The following is an 18,969-nucleotide window of genomic DNA, read 5'->3' as shown; positions in this document are numbered from 1 at the left end:
CAACACGAGAAGCTGAAGTTAGACAATCATAGTATGTGGATTTTCATGGATCTGGAAAAAATTATTTTTTCTTAAAAAAATATATATCTACAGAAATATTATTGTTATATTATTTAACGGAAAATTACTACATGGACAAAAGAAATAAATTTAAATTCGTATGCAACGATATATTAAAAGAAAAATTAATACTCTTTTGTACTAAAGAGGAGGGAGTTTTTTAAGAAGATAATGCATTTTTTGCTTCTCGTTCCCAAATTCTAAATTCAAATCCACCCTATTACATTGTCACAGCATGTATTAAATCAAGGGTCAACGTTCGAAAGAATATACTTTAAAAATGACCGCCTGAACCTGAGTATGTAAATTCATTATAAAAAGTACAGCTCCGTTTCCCTTTTCCCTCTTTCCTTCTTGCCTACCTGTGCGGTATGTGACTAGGACTGATCGGTTTTTTATATTCTTTGTAGATATATTTTCTGTCTAGTTTGAAGTAAGGGGTTAAAATAAAAAAAAAGTACCAAAAAAGCTAACTCGTATTTAGTTTGTATGAGAACTAACTTACTCACATATTCTCGTTGCAAAAAAAATCTTGTTACATCATGCCGATAAAAAGTCGAAACAAATATATTTACTTAAATCTTTTTTTTAATAATACCATACTAATACATATTTATCTCCTCATTATATTTTATGAGCTGTTTTTGATTTTGATTTGTTTATAATTTGAGTTTTTCAGCCATTGCACAATATTAGTTCAGAAGAAACTCAATATGGATTCCGTAGAGGCGTAGATAACCGTGAAGCTCTCTTTGCTTTCAACGTACTAATTCCGAGATGCTTGGATGTGAATCAAGATATATACGTTTGTTTCATAGATTACAACTGCAATTATCACAATAATTAATCACACAAACGATTACTTCAAAGAAATCAAAGTTCGAATAGAGAAAGCACGAAAAAACTTCAATAAAATGAGAAAGGTACTTTGTGCAAGAGAAGTCATGAGAAGAGTCAACAAAAGAATGGAAATATTGCAAACCATCAAGACACGAAAGCTGCAATACCTGAGGCATGTTATGCGTAGTGAAAGATACAACATACTTCAATTAATTATACAAGGCAAAATTCAGGGCAAGAGAAGTAGGAAGGAGAAGAATCTCATGGTTGCGTAACTTGAGGGAGTGGTTCAGATGCACATCCGCTGATGCAACCTCCGCTGATGACTATTAGTTAATTCTGACACTGGCCTTGATAGCCTCCTGATTTCTTTTCAACACTTACCTGCAACAAAAAACTTAACCTTGATTAAATAGGTTATAATATATGCCTATAGACGAAAAGGTATCAGAGCTCATGGGGATTTCAAATACTTTTTTGAAGGAATTGCTTCTAAGGAAAAATGAGCATAAGACATTTATCTGCAAGATTCGCTGGAATTAAATACTTGTTATTATTGGTTAGATGAACCAGCAGAACGATGAAAGAATCCTGGATAGGAATCTTGAGTACTTGCTTCTGAAGACGCTACCAAGAAGGGCAGAGAAAAGTTGAGATGAATCCATGTATGTGTCATACAAAAAAGACACTATCCAAAGACACTGGCCTTGATAGCCTCCCGATTTCTTTTCAACACTTACCTGCAATAAAAAAATGAATCTTGATTAAATAGGTGATAATATATGCCTATAGACGAAAATGTATAATATACAATAGTCCTGTAATGTGTTAACATATAAAATACATATCACTAACGTCTTTCACATACCGTTTTATCATAGTATAATTACCAAAACTAATTTGTATTACAACATGCGAAAGCAATATTCGACCGATATAATCTACTCTACTATATACATTCAACGGTTTTAAGACAAACCCCAAAAATAATAAAAGATTGAAGCGAGCTACAGGACAAGAATTTTTTTTTGCCTAATGACATAATGAGTGTACTCGCTGGCCTCCCCTTCTCCCTAACTGCTTTCACTTGTAAATTATTTGTATGTGGCGGGATCAACCCAGTATGAATATCTTACAAATTCTGTTGTGCGGTTTTCATATTTTGTTCTTTACTGGATTTCAATTTATTTTACACGATTCTTATCTTTTCTTCAATCTGTTTCTTTCGTCTTATATTTTGTCTTTTACTTGGTGGTATTCGGTCAGTTATCATTCAAGGGATTTGTCTTCTCAATATGTTATCATCTTATTTTATATACTTAAAGAATAACTGTGCAGTATACTAAACTGAATACCTCAATTTTGCTCCTATGCAAAAAATTTAAAATGCCAAAGGGATAGAAGTTTTTAGTAATATTCTTTTCATAATTTAGTAGAATTTTCCAGTCTAATTTGTTTAAAAATTGTTTAATACATATTTTCCAACTGGGTAATTTTAAATCGTAAAAAATTTTAGAGGTCATAAACATAAAAAAATATAATATTAACTATATTAAATATGTTTTTTCGACATAAAAAATATGTAAAAAATTTACCGGCTTGTCCTTAAAAAACCTGTTTTTAGAATTTGCCTATTAAAAATAACGATCAGTTTAAAATATATGTTATAATATGCAATTTCTGTCTGTAAAATGTTTATGGTCTACTAAAAAGTTTATTTTGTAATATATTTTAAAATAAATCAACCCATACGAGGGCATAAACTGATTTTGAGCAGATAATGTATCAAATGATTAAATAGATTTGATCTATATTAGATACGTAAAGCCTAATAAACCCCTCATTTGTAAAGTTCCGAAACTGAAGGATTTGCACAGGAAAAACATATAATCCGTAATGGACATGGAATAAGCTGATAATAAATTAGCGATCAGGGGAGTATAAAACAAAAAAAGGAAGACTTGAGATGAAATGGAATGACGATTATAGGAAACTTGCTGGAAGAAAGTGCTGATGAAAACTGGATCGAGAAAAATAAAGGAACTCTATGTTTAAAAATGTATAGAATAGACTTAGACTATAGACTTAGAAGATGTTTTGACTTTCGGTGTACCTTGAATGTTTTCCTGCAAACAAATTTCTTTTCTCCCTACACAACTTCGACCTTCTATTTCTTGAGAATCAACTGCCTTATGCTTAATTTATCTCGTCTCAATACAGGGTGTTTTAAAAAGGTATGTCATAAATTAAATCACGCATTCCGGGGACAAAAATAAATTGATTGAATCCAACTTACCTTTTTTCAAAAAACAGTTTTTATTGAGTTACGGCTCTTTTCATTAACCTTTAAAAAATTACGTGCAACTAAATAAATGCCTTAAAAGAATTAACAAGTACAAAAAATGTCTATAACCTCTAATCTATCAATCGGTATCGTTTTAATAAGGACAACCGAATGCGCTGAAAAATCATATTTTTCTGACGAAATTGATTTGCAGCTTCAATTATTCTAACCCTCAATTGTTGTTCGTCCTCTACTGTTACAGAATACACTTTCTCTTTCATAAACCCCCAAAAGCAAAAGTCCATGGGGTTAAGACCTAGACTTCTGGGTGGCCAAGAACTAGGTGCGTCACGACCCCTTCCAATCCACCGACCAGGATACTGCCTGCAAAGGTATTCCCGGACTTCATTGCCGTAATGCGGTGGAGCGCCATCTTGTAGAAACCACATATTTTGCCTTATTGCAATATTCACTGCTTCCAAATACTCTTGTAAATCGTTTTCCAAGAACTGCAAATAAATACCACCATTTAAATTGTTGGGAAGAAATACTGGGTCTATTAGATTGTTATCCACAATTCCTGCCCAAACATTAACTTTGAAAGTCCTCTGGTGATGAGTCGTTTTTTTGGCGTGAGGATTTTCGTCGGCAGAAATGTGCTCGTTATGATGGTTTGTTATTCCATTTCTACTGAAGGTAGCCTCGTCGTTAAACAAAATATTTCTAATAAAATTAACATTTCGAGTGTTTTCCATTAACAACCAATCGCAAAATCTAATCCTTTTAGGATAATCTTCAACCAATAACTCTTGAAACGTTGTTAAGTGATAGGGTTTAAGCAGCTGATCCTTCAAACGCCTCCAAACCTTTACGCGAGGAACATTTAGTTGAGCAGCTATTACCCTTGTACTTGTTCCAGGGACTTCTTCAATGATTTCTAAAATGTCTTCATCAGTTGCATCCATTATTGGACGACCACTATTGCCAGCAAGTTGTGGTGGGAATGTACCTGTTTCCCGTAAACGACGATTAATGGTCAGAAATAATCGTCTATCGGGTGTATTTCGATTGGGGTATTTTACTGCATAACGCGTTTCGGATGCTGCACTATTTCCTTGACATTCACCTACGATATTCCCGATAGTTTATTGAAATTATATTAATCTTATTCACTCAATAAATGATAGCTTCAAATTATTGACTATTATTGATGGAATTGTTTGTAATTATTGTATCCGTAGAAACTAATTGTAATTTTATGGCAACTAGGAAAAAACGGTATTTCGGCAAAAAATGGTTTTTCGAAAAAGTAATAAGAGGCAAAAAAGTTTTAAAAATAATGTGTTAAACTAATGATGCCACAAAATTCATTTGATTTGAACGTACTCAAAAGTTTGGGTGGATTTAGGGCTTCACACCCCCCTTAAAATTTTTCTGTGCGCTTAGATTTTGTTGTTTCTTTTGTATGAAAAATGCTTTCAGAACAAGAAAGTAACGTGTCCATTTTTATTACAAAATGTCAAGTAGTTTAGGAGATAATGCAAAAAAAAAAAATTTATTTATTAACTTCAAAGGGCTGTATATTTTTTTTGTGTACACTTTTGTACTAAGGTAAGTTGGATTTAATCAATTTATTGTTGTCCCCGGAATGAGTGATTTAATTTATGACATACCTTTTTGAAACACTCTGCATATGACCCAAATAAGATATTTTTCTACATTTAACAAGTTTTAGTCATTCTCTATTCTTATTGACTCTTCATTGCTTCATTGTTAGTCATTTTAGCTGTCCGAAGAATATTTAAAAGTCCTCTTTGTTATTCCAATGTTATGTTATATATAAGTACATATGTTATGTCCACTTTTCTTTGTCCCATATGTCTTTGAAGAGATTCAGTAGCTGTTCAGGATTATTATCTGTGACTAAAATGGCAGTGTCGTGTGCAAATGTTACATTTTCGTTTGTTGGTATGTCGTACGTAAATATCAAATATAATATAGGACAAAGCACACTAACTAGCCTGAGATTGAGGGACTCCAGATCGTATATGGTAAATTTTTGATGTTTCTGATTCATATTTAACACGATAGTATCTTTCTTCTAAATATGATTTTAGTAAAGTAAACATTGACTCTGGTACGTCCATTTTTATTTTGAAGACCAACCCTTCATACCAGACTTTATCAAAAGCCTGACTGACGTCAAGAAAGTGTGCAGAGCAGTAATTTTTTTTCCTCAAAAGTTTTACTCACTATATCAACGACTCTATGTACTTGTTTTATTGTTAAATGCTTCTCTCTGAAACCAAACTGATGTTCCGGGAAAAGATTATTATCAGTTATCTTCGTTTACCAGGTTTATGGATTATTATTATATCAGCAATTTTCCATTGAGTTGATACAATTTTGAACATTAGTGGGGCATTGAAAAGATGTGTTATTATAACTATTACATTATATGGAACTCTTTTAAGAAAGTTTCTATTATAAGGTCATAACCTGGAGCTTTTTTGATTTTTAACCTATATTTAATAGCACTTTTTACTTCTCCTTTTGACACTAGTTTAATTTGCTCACCTGGCTGTTGGATTGTTGCTAGACATTCGTAAATAGCTTCATCTTGCTAGGTTAGAGGTTGAAAAACTTCTTTAAGATATTTTCCAAATGTCTCTGCTTTTTCTTGATCTGTTCTCGCCCATGAGCCATCTGGGTTTATTAATTCTGAGATGTGTTTAATGGCTTGTTTTAAGTTCCTGCTGTCCTTCTAAAGTGAATAATCGGTATCTGATGTTTGTGTTAAATTAAGCAGATAATTTTCAACGTAGGACTTGTGCTGTACTATTGTATTTTTAGCTGTCTCGCGGCTCTATTGTAGTTTATTTTATCTTGCTGCCGCCTTGTGTTTTTTCCATATATTCCTTAGTCGCCTCTTCTCTATAATTTGGTTTCTAACATTGACGGCACAGTTTCTTTTATTCTGTATAGCTTTACTATCTGAAGTGGCATTTCAGGCAGCTTCTTGGAAAAGTGTATTAAACTCATATCCTGCTATTTCAAGTTCATCTTTTGTTTTTAAGAAAATACTAAGGTTTATGTCTTGTGATTATGCAGTTTCGCTGAACGTTCTCAACAAATCTTGAATTTAGCGTTGCTATTACTAAGGTATGGTCTGAAGCAATTTAATAATTAGGTACAATATTTAGGCAGCCTTCTCCAAAGATTTTGCTTACGAAAAAAAATCAAGACAGTCAATAAGTTTACTGGGGTAAGTGGGCCAGTAAGTAGGTGTGTAACTAGATAAGTGTTTGAGAGGTTTCGTATTTTTGAAATGTATAAAAAAATAGCAAGACACGCTTGTATTTTTTGTTGAATTTTAAAAATTGTTAATTGTATACTTTAATTTAATTCTAGTTCTAACAATAACAAGAATAATTACAAAAGCTCTTCTACATCAGTTACCAATGCAAGCATGCGGTAAGAGGGAGGGTCCCTGTAAGGTGAAGTGTAAATAAAAAATGATCAAAATTAATATTGGCACATACGATATCTCCTGCTTTATGGGTATAAACCTAAGTAAAAATAAATATTTTTAATTACATATTTAATTACCAGAACAATCAGCCTACGCACTGTATCTTAAAGTAGAACTATCAAAACCTATTTCTTAATGCAATACTTTGATTCGGTTCATTATTGGTAATTTTAGCATTGACGCTTCTAATAGTTTAATACAGCTAAAAGCACATGCTGAACATAGTACTTGATCATTATTTATGTTAGTTATATGTTAGAAAAATTTAGTTCATACATTTTACACTCTATGTGGGTGATACTTCGATACTTAAGTACACACAACCAAACTTATATGAAATCATCTGATATTTCTTATTATTTATTAGTCAAAGTCAAAGATTATTTATTGGAAAGCAATTAATTCACCAATACGTAAAAATTAAAGAAACCCATAACGATGTTAAATTGTTTTAGTCGGTGTTACTAACCCTAGGCCTTATGCAAGGTTTAATTGGCGTGGGCATGCTCCTAAACAAATTGTCAATATTTTATTGTGTTAGGTTGTTTCATTTCTTCAAGAGCAGCTTGTACTAGCTGTACAGTATTTTGTGAATTATGCCGGCTAGGTCTAATTCTTTTTAAAGCATATTTCACAAATGCTCTATAGAGTTAATATCGAGTGAACAAACAGGTCACAACAGAATAGTGATATCTTCTGCTTCAAGGAAGTCTGTAAGTAGTGACTCTGCTGGTATGTGGAGCTGCATTATCGTGCATGAAAATTAAATTTTTTTCCAACGCACTTTTTCAGAGTCTAACTACAGGTTCTAGAACCAAATCAATATATCTGCGAGCTAATAAAGTTGGTTGAATGGAAAATAAAGGAGTTTTTTCACCGACCATATTACTTTCCCAAAACATAACACTTCCTCCTTTATGTCTGTGAACAGATCTGGCTGTTTCCGTTATTACTGGTCTTCCTCACCCTTTAAGTTCTTCTTTTTTACGTGCCATCTCCGCGACGAAGGTTGGCAATCATCACAGCTATTCTAACTTTTAACACTACAGCCCGAAAGAGTTCAGTTGAGCTGCATCCAAACCATTCTCTGAGGTTTCTCAGTCAGGACATTCTTCTTCTACCTATACTGCGCTTTTCTTGAATCTTTTCCTGCATTATTAGTTTTAGGAATTCATATATGTCACTACGTGTTATATGACCGAGATATTGTAGTTTTCTTATTTTGATGGAATCCAGTATCTCCCTGCTGTTCTCTATTCTTCTTAGTACTTCTTCATTGATTATTTTGTCTTTCCGTCTTAGTACATTTATATCAGTTCTTTCTTCTTTTACTGTCTTCTCTATTCTTTTCATTTTAAATTTCATATGTGCTACTAAGAGATTATGGTTAGATGCTATACCTGCTCCAGGTTGTGTTTTCACTGCAGTAATACTATTTCGATATCTTTCTTTGATCATTCTTTTCTTCTCATGGCGCCGTCTCCTTTCGAAGGTTCTTTCAGGTCTTTCAGCCACGAGTTCTGGCGTCTTCCTACTGATCTTTTGCCTTTAGGGCCAGTTTCCCAACCCTAGGACGTTGGAATACTACAATACAACATTGGAGACCTTACGAAAGTAAACGATCAAGAAAAAGACCACAGATGAGATGGGTTGATGACATTAAAAGAATAGCCGGAACAAATTGGAAATATGTTGCTCAGGATAGAGACCGATGGAAGGAGTTCGGAGAGGCCTATGTCCAAACATGGATGACAGACGGCTAAGAAGAAGAAGAAGAAGGACAAAGGAGTGCCCTGCCACTTACCAGCTCAAATGCCCGAAGCCGTTGGCCAGTAAGTGGGGGATTGCTTATACCGGCAATCTTTCGGACATCAGAGCCTCATTTGTTATCTGGCAGGATGCACCGAATAGTCAGGATCAAGACGAATACACGGGCAAGTGAGGTTGACATTTGGATCGGAGAGGCTATACCTTGGGTATCACTATCCCTTACATCCCATACATCCCTTTAAGCACACGAATTCATCGGATATATGATTTTACACAAATCCTGGTTTCGTCTGAAAATAGCACATTTTGCCAATTTCCAATGTTCCAGTTTTAGTATTGAAGACACCAATTTAGGCGATCAATCTTATGCTGCCTGGTTAACTCTTGAACCCGTAACTGTTTACTGCTGTATAGTCTTTGGGCACGAAGTCTTCTTTTTATCGTTTCAAGTGAAACACTTACAGCTGTACCATCCAAAAGCTGCTTTTGGAGTTGCGGGTGAGAAAGTGTTAAGTCTCTTCTGGCTTCTTGGACAATAAAACGGATTGTGGCACGCCGTTGTTATCTTTTGACGACTTTACCTTTGTCTATTCTAGAGCGTATCCTAACTCCTGATACCTAGCATAGGTTTTTAACACAACGGCCTGTGTTACGCCTACCACGCCAGTTATGTCCCTTCTGAGACATTCCTTGCTCTACAAGACCAATAATCTTTCCCCTTTGCATATCCGTTTTCGTTTAATTTACAACTAAAGCAAATAATCTATACCGTACTGGGCTGTGTTATGTGTATTTGTGTTGTGCTTTTTTCAAAAGAAATAAATATTGGTTTGAAATACATGGTGATTCCGTTAAGTTTGGTTGTGTGTATATCTGATAATTCAAACCCTTCACTGAAAAATCAATGTAACGGTTTTTACGTATTTTTAGTGCTTTTCTACTAATTATTTATATCTTAAAGCCGAAAAACGCATGTTATTCACATCCATACCAGACAAAAACAGTTGTTGGCTGTTGACCTAAAAATTAATATGAAACGAATTAAAGTCGTAAAATATTTAAAAATACTTTGGGTTTGTGTTATGATGAATGTCTCTACTGGAAGAAACACTGTAAAGGATTAATTTTAAGTATGAACTAAGCGTGTAATTGTTTCTAATTCTTCGAAATATACTATTTGGGGATAAGCTTATTATGTAGCTTCGTGCTCAGACAGTGTCTTGAGATATAGGATAGTATTTTGGGGAATGTCTTCCAAATTTAATGAAGTTCACAACATTAATACACGATTTAATAATAATGTGCATGTGTCTTTTTCTAAAGCTATTATATTATTTTACTCTCCTGCAGTTAGATTTATAGGATTTCTTAATACGTAATTTGTTTTATTGGTACATGAATATTTAAATAATTAATAAGTATGTCGAACATTTTAATTATTGTTTCATGTTATTCTTTTGTTTGTATTCCTCATATCTTGTAATTTTCACACACTTCCAGATACCTACGGTATCAAAGCTCTGAGCTCTGTATTCACTAAGACCCAGCTATTTTATATCCTGTAGGAACGGCACAAGATAAACAAGCATTCGCCAAAAAACATTGTAGCCAACCCTAGCTAATGAAGAAGACAATGAAAGAAGAAAAAAAAACCTATATTATACCTCTTTTGATTATACGATGTTCCATTAATTTTACGATAACTTCTGTCATCCACTTAATGTTTTTGATTCGATTACTCTCATGCTTTTTGTATTCCGACTCATTGGTTGTTGTATTTTTGTTTTGAATGCATCTTTTTATATTCACTATGATCTTTTGTGGTCCCCTCCAATATTTTGTTTTCCCTTCGTATCAAATACTGGTAGTATTCAACTTTATGCTGAAATCTTAACAACTGAAGCAATTATCTTAGCGACCAAACCATCGATCTCTTTAGTCAAGGAAATGCCAGAAAGATTATAGTCAGCAACATAGTATATGTTATTGCCAGGAAAAATGCTACAGACATATTCTAAAGCTAAGCTATGAGCCTCATATACTTCAGATCTCGAACTCGGTGGAATTTAAACACTGCCAATACATTTCTTCTTCTTCTTCTTCTTCCTATTGGGGAACCGTCTCTTGCCGTCTTTACTACTCTATTTGTTGTCATTCGGCTTATATGATGGCTCCATTCTACTCTTCTCTGTCTTGCCCAGTTCTTGATGTTCTCCACCTTGCATCTACGTTGTATATCTGTACTTCTAGCTCTGTCCCATAGTATCTTGCCATCAATTTGTCTTCTCTGCTGTGAACAGCAGAGATGAAAAGTGTTTTCATCTCTGCTGTTCCTAACATCGTTTTTGTCCTCTCCGTGACAGGTCGTGTTTCTGTCACGTATGTCATTATTGGTCTGATGACTGTTTTTTAAATTCAGCCTTTCATTTCTTTCCCGATATTTTTATTTCTCCATATTTTTTCATTCAGGCAGCCTGCGGGTCTGTTTACTCTATTCACTTGAGCTTCCACTTCAGTTTCGAGCTTTCCGCAGCTAGATAATGTGATGCCTAGATATTTAAAATCCATCATTTATTCTATTATCTGACCTTCCAGCTCCAATTTACATCTTAGTAAATTTGCGGTTGTAACCATGCATTTTGTCTTTTTTGGGAAAATTAACATGTTAAATTTTCTGGCGGTTATGTTAAATTGTTTTTTTTTTCTCCCATTTGGTATCGTTTTTACTTTTTAATATTTTTTTATCAGGTTGAACAATACAGGACTCAGGGAATCTCCCTGTCTTATTCCATTGCCAGCTTCAATAGGGTCGGTTAGTTCTTCTTCCACTTTTACTTTTATTGTGTTGTTTTGGTAAATATTTTCGAACGTTTTGATTATTCCTAGAGGTATCTCCCTTGCATACAATAAGTGGATAACGTGCTTTAATTTGACCCGGTCAAATGTCTTCTTAATGTCCACGAAACATAGATATGCCGGTTTGTGCAACCACCACGTGTTTTGCCAGTAGCAATAGAGCCTCTATGTTTCCTAAATATGGAATAACCATACAAGCCAGTTTAGCATTAACAATTTCCTGGCAGTGCCAAGGCTTGACCAACATGATTACATCATATCCATTACAAGAAGCATTATTGTAAAATAGTTCAATTTTGTCCTAAGTCCCTAACATGTTACTAATATACATAAAGCTACTTATATGATTTCATAAAAAAATTATGTTTATAATATATTCAACAGATCTCTTATTGCTTTTAAACCTACGTGGAGGATTGTTAATAAACTTCATAACCGTAACCATGCTTGGCGAAGATGGTGTATTCAACACAGTATCAAAGTTGCTCTCACGAACCGCAACTATGAAAGAACTGTAATAATCATTGGAAGTCAGTTGCTCTACCAGAATATCATGAACTTAAGATTATTATAACACATGGAGAAACATTATTAACATGCAAAAATATCATTCTTTCTACTCTAATAAAATCAGTATTGGTATAGAAACCAACCATGTTTGCTTGTCCATTATTTAATTTAGACGAATTTCTTTTGAAGCTGAAATTAGTGTTTATGTTGCTAACATATCCAGTATTAGATAAATTACAAGACATGGAAGCAGCAGGTGTAGCATTGCCCAGCTGTAATTGAAATGAAAGGATTTGGTGTAATGATATTATTTCCAGCAGTAGCTGTATGAATAGCATTAGTAGCAGAACCCTTCAGATTGTCTTTCTGTACATTTACGCTTGGTAGACCTTTACCTCCAGTTTTGACCATGTTATTATTATGGTTAGTTGTTATTCCACCAGTGGCATCATTGGTTCTGTCTTTAACAAGAGGGAAATTAGTAAACATATGGATTGGCTGGATATTACTCTTGACATAATAATCATCACCTAAAGAATTATACTTACTTTTAATAGTGTTCAATTTCTCTGAATGAACACAACAGAAAGAATCACGCAGAGAAGCAATTTAATCTTTAATAGAAGAATCAACCTTAGTTTCCAACTTCCCAAAATATTTCTTAAATAAATTATCAATAATATGTTCCACAGTAGCATTCACAATATTACCCCGACAGATAATCTATAAATAATAGGAACGGCTGCTTTTCTTTAAAGCAACAGCACAAGCCTCTGTATATGTAAATTGAGCACTTTCCTCACATAATTTGTTCGAAAAATACTCACACATAACCATGGAATCATCTTTTTTATCCATTTTAACACAATTAAGACAACTCGTTTCGAAAAATTAAATAAACTGAAACTGTCACCAATAAAAGTCAGACTTTACTTTGTTTTAACTGGTCTATTAATTTTGGCTAATAAAACTGGGCTATAAGATGTGAATAACAATTAAATTTTAAAATTTTCCATCCAGGTATATAGTTTGTGTTACGATTTGTATATTTACACGTATTCTTCTATAAAAATTAAAAATACATTTTCTTTTTTTGTTTAAATTACAATTTTAGTGCATAATATTTGAATAAATAATTCACTAAAATGACCCTTGCCATTATTTGCCCTCTATTAGCGTTAATTTATTTGAAGAAATGTAAATAGATTGAAAGTCGCAACCGAAAATTATAAAAAAGGGTGCTACGTACTTAGAAAAACAATTGCAGTTACCGAAAAAGGGATAGAGCGTATGCACCAGTGCTGGGGGCGAGTAGTATGTACGCCTAAACTGAGTGCAAGGATATAAGAATATTAGAGTAAGGATCAAAGGATGAAGTCCGCTGCCGCGGTCGGCGAAAGCCCTCAGTCAGGATCTCGGGGCTTCCGCAAGTAGAGGGGATGAGAGCGCGCAAAAGTGGGGAGTAAAACAAAATAAAATCGTCTTTTGGTGCAGTTCAAGTTTCAACGGTCCGTCAGTTTCATACTGTAACTGAAAACGGTGAAAACCGAAAAGAACATTATCATTTTCCTTATGTTACGTTACTGAAAATTTCAACTATTGAAAATGGATGGACTGTCGAGTAGCGAAGAGAACGGCACCGTTCCCGCGCCTAGTTCGAGCACTTCGGGTAGTTCAAATGTTCCGGTAGTGTTGGGAAACTGTGCTAGTGGTAGTTCAAGTGCTAGAACACACTCGCCAAAAGTGTGCGTTACGCCTGGTTCGCAGATCCTTCTTCAGAGAAATTCTCTTTCTCCCAATGTTCCCAGGAAAGTTATGAGCAAAAACAATAATAATACAAGTTAGTCATTTTATTTATAATACATAACTGACTCGATTTTTCATTAACACTTGAACAATTCCATTGAACAACAATAACTTTTGAAATTCATGTAAATGTAGAAATAGTAAAATAAAAAAAAAAATAAACAACAATGTGACTTACCAATTCTATGACCGATAGTTTACTAGTTTCTTCATCTCTGAAGACGCGGTTTAATGAGTAAAAATTTAAAAAATAAATAGATTTGATTCTTTTAAACAAATTTGAGATATTTAAAAAGAATACTCAAAATCTAGAGACGATTTAGTAAATTAATTATATATTAATTGTACAATATTATGATTGTACAAATACATACCCAAGTATTTTTAAAATATTTATAAAAGTATCCATATTCCCTAGCTCTCCCTATAATTTCTCCCATTTTGCATATGAATATAGTTGCATTTTTTAAAATATTTTCCTATTATATTTTGTATTATTTGCCTATTGATTTTGTATCTGCACTAATAATAGTGTTTTTTAGTAGTTTGTATTTTTTAGATCAACTGGTATGTTACGGATTATTTTGATTTATTTCCCACCCCCTTTTTAAATTTATATTTCATTTAATTAGTTGGGGTCATGACTCAATACTTTATATTATCATTCAATATTATTTGTCGATTTTAGTTCTCTCTTAGAGAACAATTCTCTCTTTATATATCTTACTCCAGTTCCAACTTATTTCAAATATTTTAAACATTTTTTCGCACAAAATTAGATTGTGATCGATCAGTTCGTTGTTAGTTGAACTTAGACAGTACACTATTAACGGTTCTAAAGATTTTAAATAGGAGATTTTTGTTACTATATTTGTTGTTATATATTTCTTATCTATTTAACAATACTAAGCCACACAATTGACTTTTTCCTTTTGTTATGAATCTTTCTTGTTTATTGTAGAGATTACTTGTTGACAGTACCAATTCTTTGCTGTCTCTTTTTACTTTTAAATTAACTTTATTACCTAATTAATCAATATTTGGGCTATTTCGTTAATCTCTTTTGCATATTTGTTTCGATTTGCATTAAAAAAATATAAATCTGCAAAATTCCAACTGTTATAAACAATTCTAATTTTTATTCATGTGTAATTTATTATATATGCTCCCATGGGTTATTATTGTATAATGTGCGCTACAACATGCATCTTTTTTATACAAAGATATTTATCTGTTATATATTAAAGTTTTCTCATGGTTTTTTATATATTACAATATACTTTATATATAATAATTTCATCATTGTGATGCATTTGTTTGATTATTCGTAACGTCTCATTAATTTAGACATTTTATTGCGATCCAAGTCTTTCTAAAGATTGGTACTAAGCTCTTTTGTTTAATTATGTGATAGTTCCAGTATAATATCTAGCATTTGATCCACAGTCAAGTAATTTGTTGACTGTCATAAAATACTTTATTAGCTTAATTTTGTCTGTCTGCATCATAACGGCATTATGTCTCCATTAAAGTCCCGGGAGAACTTTAATTCGGAATTATTAGTTCATTTTTGCGCTATCCCTAAAAATAAAAACGCTAAAGATTGCATTGAATACATAACAATATCGTTAATAAGACATGTTCACAAATTATTTTTGAAAAAATACGTAGTCGTGTAAATAAAAAACTGGAAGAAGGAATAGAAGATAGTCAGTTTGGGTTCAGAAACTATATAATATATATAATAAAGAGGAATATAATAAAGGGAATATAATAAAGACTAACTATATGATAATAACTAGACGGGCAAATATGCAAAAAAGTGATAAATATGCGCATAAATATGCACTAATTTACCCAAAAATATGCATTTCTTTTAGAAAATATGCATTTTTTTTGTAAATATGCATACTGTCAATGGAAACATATATTTAATAATGGTATATTAAATAATGTTTATTTTAATAATTAGAAAATAATAAAAATAAATTAAAATTAAGTAGGAAATTGTAATGTACTAATTAAGTAATTGTAATGAAAGTATTAAAAAAGTCAAATAGTATTCCTTACAATTATGGAAACAATAAATGACCAAATGTTTTTCAAAATTGTTCATAGGCTTCTATCTTTGAACATATATTTGTAAATTGAGAAACTTCTTTCCATATGAACGGATATAATGGGAGCATATTTTAAATTCACAAAAATATTTGGTTCTATATCTATTTCTTGGCAAAAACTACCAACAAGAACGTAAGCTACCTCTGTGAGTTTCTGAAAACCATTGCTTTTTGAATTATTGTTTCAAATTTTTGAAAAAATCTTTCCAAAGTCACCTTTAACATTTTGACAAGCTGATCTAATTTCTTTTATTAAGGCTATGCTTTCTACCAAGGACAACTTTGATGATTCTAATTAAGTAAAAGTTTTTTTAAACAAACTAAAATTTGATTTAATGGATAAAAGTTGCTACTGAAGAACGTTGTTTTTTAAAATTTGTTTATCATCTAGCAGAAATTGGGAATTTTCATCCGTTAAAGAGAATTATATTTTTTAAATTTACGAAATAGTCTGAATAGAAAAAAGCGGCTTCCAACTATGTTCCCCATCGTGTTAGAATGGGTTCTGGTGGAAGAGTATTAGGAAGCATTTCTTTAAAAATAATTGATGGATTCGACCGTTGTTTAATGGAAATTCATTTTATGTAATAATAAAACACTGAAAACTTTGTTTTCAAAAACTTCCACAAAATTTATTATAAACTCTTATTACTACAGCTGTTTCGGCTGAATGCCTTTCTCAAGTGATTTATTTTTGGCATGCGTTTACACTTTATAGTCTTTAATGAAATAGGTTGAGGAGGGAAGAACTGTTTGTCTCAAGTTGGTCATTCAGAATTATATTTGTGTTTTTTAATTTGTTAATTTCTATAGATTCTAACAAAGATAGCTGAAGGCCTTTATTTTGAATGTGAAGAATTTTAAATTCGTCATTAGAAGAATGATTATGATCTAGGTGAAGGTGAAGGTGAACTGCGTATGTAGAATCTGTTTTTCTATTATTGAAATCCCTTTAATGTTTTGCTATTCGTTTATTAAAATTTCTACCAGTTTGACCGATGTAAGTTTTTGGGCAGTCGCCATATTTAAGTTTGTATACACCACTGTGTAAGTGCTTTTTATTATGTAAATATCAACAAAAATAGCCAAAAACATAAAAAAGAAAGGAATAACACCAGCTTTCAGAACAAATAACAACTTAGGCAAATATATTAAAAACAACAAGAGCCAAAATAAATTTCTTAACGGACATAAAATTTAAATGTTTGTTATTTCTTTCGTATTTTGCTACCTCTGTATATAGACTTTCACGGTTGAATTTCCTGGTTTTCTCTTATAACATGTAGCAAAGACAAATGCGGAATAATCTCACGAGAATATTATCATTGGCTGTGGACATTGCCGTCGATAGAACAAAAAATAATACCGTAAATAGATCTAACTGGTTCGTTTTTAACAAATCGATATCTGTAGTGTTCTCACATTTTATTGTATCAAATAGTGATGGATCCGACAGATACTTAATACAAATTCACACTGGAAATAAAAAGTTGACCTGTCAAGTGCCATATAATTTCACATAATATTAACTAGGATTAGTTATGGTAGAACGGTAGACCTTTATTTACGAGTTTCAAAGTTTTCAATTAAATTGTAAAAATAAATATCAGGGTGAAATGGTACTACTGAGCCACCCAATTAACTTTTAATAATGATCTCGAAGGAAATCGAAGAACATTGTGCATGCGCAGCAATCACTGAAGAAAAGTTTTATCATTATTGTTAATTTACTTAAAAATTGCAGATACCAAAGAGAATCAAAATTCTTATAAAAAAAGATCGTACTAAAACTTTTTGATTTTATAATCTTCGATTTTTTCAAATACAGTCTTTATAACAAGTGAATTGTATAGCAAATTATTTATTTGACTTTTGGACTTCCATGTTCGAAGCCGATTTGAAAATACCAACTTAAATTTAGCAGATTATCTTTTTTTTGTTACATTGAAAACAAACCGAACTAATTCTTTTCTATACATCACTTATCTAACATTTGCACAGGTCAATACACATTTTAAAATGTAATACCTTAAATCATATTGTCAGTATGTTTGAGGTGCTTCCTGGGATAACTCTATGTAAAATTTATTTGTTTGTTAATATTTTGTATCATATTTAATGATCATAACAAAACTCTTCATTAGCGATGCAGGTTCTAAAAAGTCTCCGCTCAAATATTTCCAGATATTCCCATTTGTTAGAGACATGATCTGAGTTTTGTTCTCATTTTCGGAAATCTTCCACAAAGTAAATTTTCGACATACGGCAGAAAGGTTTTGGTCCAATAAAAGAAGTGCTAGCTCCATTTTAACAACATTTAAAAATCTCATTAACAATTCCTTTATGTCCTAATAACTTAATAATAAATTAATCAAAAATATAAAAAAAAAATTTAAACTCAGTGTTAACAGTAGGTACAATTTTCTGAATATTATGAAAATAGTAAATAAATATTACTCATCTCTTATGTCAAAGTCTAAGTCTCCATCAAATCCGTCAATGTCATCTTCTACTGTATTGTTACTGAAAAGGGAGCGATACAGAAGTTTTGCTTTATTTGGTATTAGGTGCATTAAAGATCTTAAGTCGTTAAGCTTAGGCACAGAAAGTGGCTTGCCTGTGGGCCAAAGAGGAATTAAGCGGTTACTTAGGTATTGCATTACAACGGGCCGTCCTTTTTGAAGTTTCTTGTGAAGATCTACTTCAACTTCACTAGTGTTAAAATCAGTTTTCATAAAAATATTCAGTGGTTTATCCTTTCTTATTTCAATTTCTCTTGTTTTAAGCCAGCTTACCTTACTGTTTTCTATGTCTGATTTAGGGTTTGTAATCATAGTTTCCAACTTATTTGTTCCAACGAATTCTTCTTTTTTCATTCTGTGAACTACTAGTGGCTTCTTTTTACGGGATTTCTTCATCCCGTTTAGGTAATCATCAACGGTATATAAACGTTGTTGAAATTTTAGGGCATTTTCAATATCTCCAAAATCACTATCATTGAGTAAAAAACTATGACCAGGAAAGAGATAGCGTAATGTAATTTTTTCAATGGTAGGATGAGTTTCCAAAATCGTTTTCAAACTCAAAACTATTTTGATGTTGCGGTTTTGGCCGGTACAAGATGTTCAATGTGTTTCTTAAGACAACTGTCTACTTCCTGGGCTCCTCGACCAGCTTCACCTTCTATCCAA

The 18,969-nt window shown here is 32.4% G+C and overlaps 1 protein-coding gene across 1 annotated transcript in view; it reads left to right on the top strand.

Annotated features, from left to right (window-relative positions):
* The first annotated feature begins 13,320 nt into the window (after positions 1 to 13,320).
* nab (NGFI-A-binding protein homolog) overlaps positions 13,321 to 18,969 on the top strand; it is a 70,534-nt gene continuing 64,885 nt past the window's right edge. Inside the window, exon 1 of the mRNA XM_072546801.1 lies at positions 13,321 to 13,692. Coding sequence (XP_072402902.1) covers positions 13,458 to 13,692 — 235 coding nt within the window. The 5' untranslated portion in view covers positions 13,321 to 13,457. The remainder of the gene's footprint in view (positions 13,693 to 18,969) is intronic.

Source organism: Diabrotica undecimpunctata, chromosome 10, assembly GCF_040954645.1.
Source record: "Diabrotica undecimpunctata isolate CICGRU chromosome 10, icDiaUnde3, whole genome shotgun sequence".
In the NCBI taxonomy this organism is placed as follows: domain Eukaryota; kingdom Metazoa; phylum Arthropoda; class Insecta; order Coleoptera; family Chrysomelidae; genus Diabrotica; species Diabrotica undecimpunctata.
The sequence above is the reverse complement of the archived record's forward strand: the minus strand, read 5'-3'. Positions and strand labels throughout refer to the sequence as shown.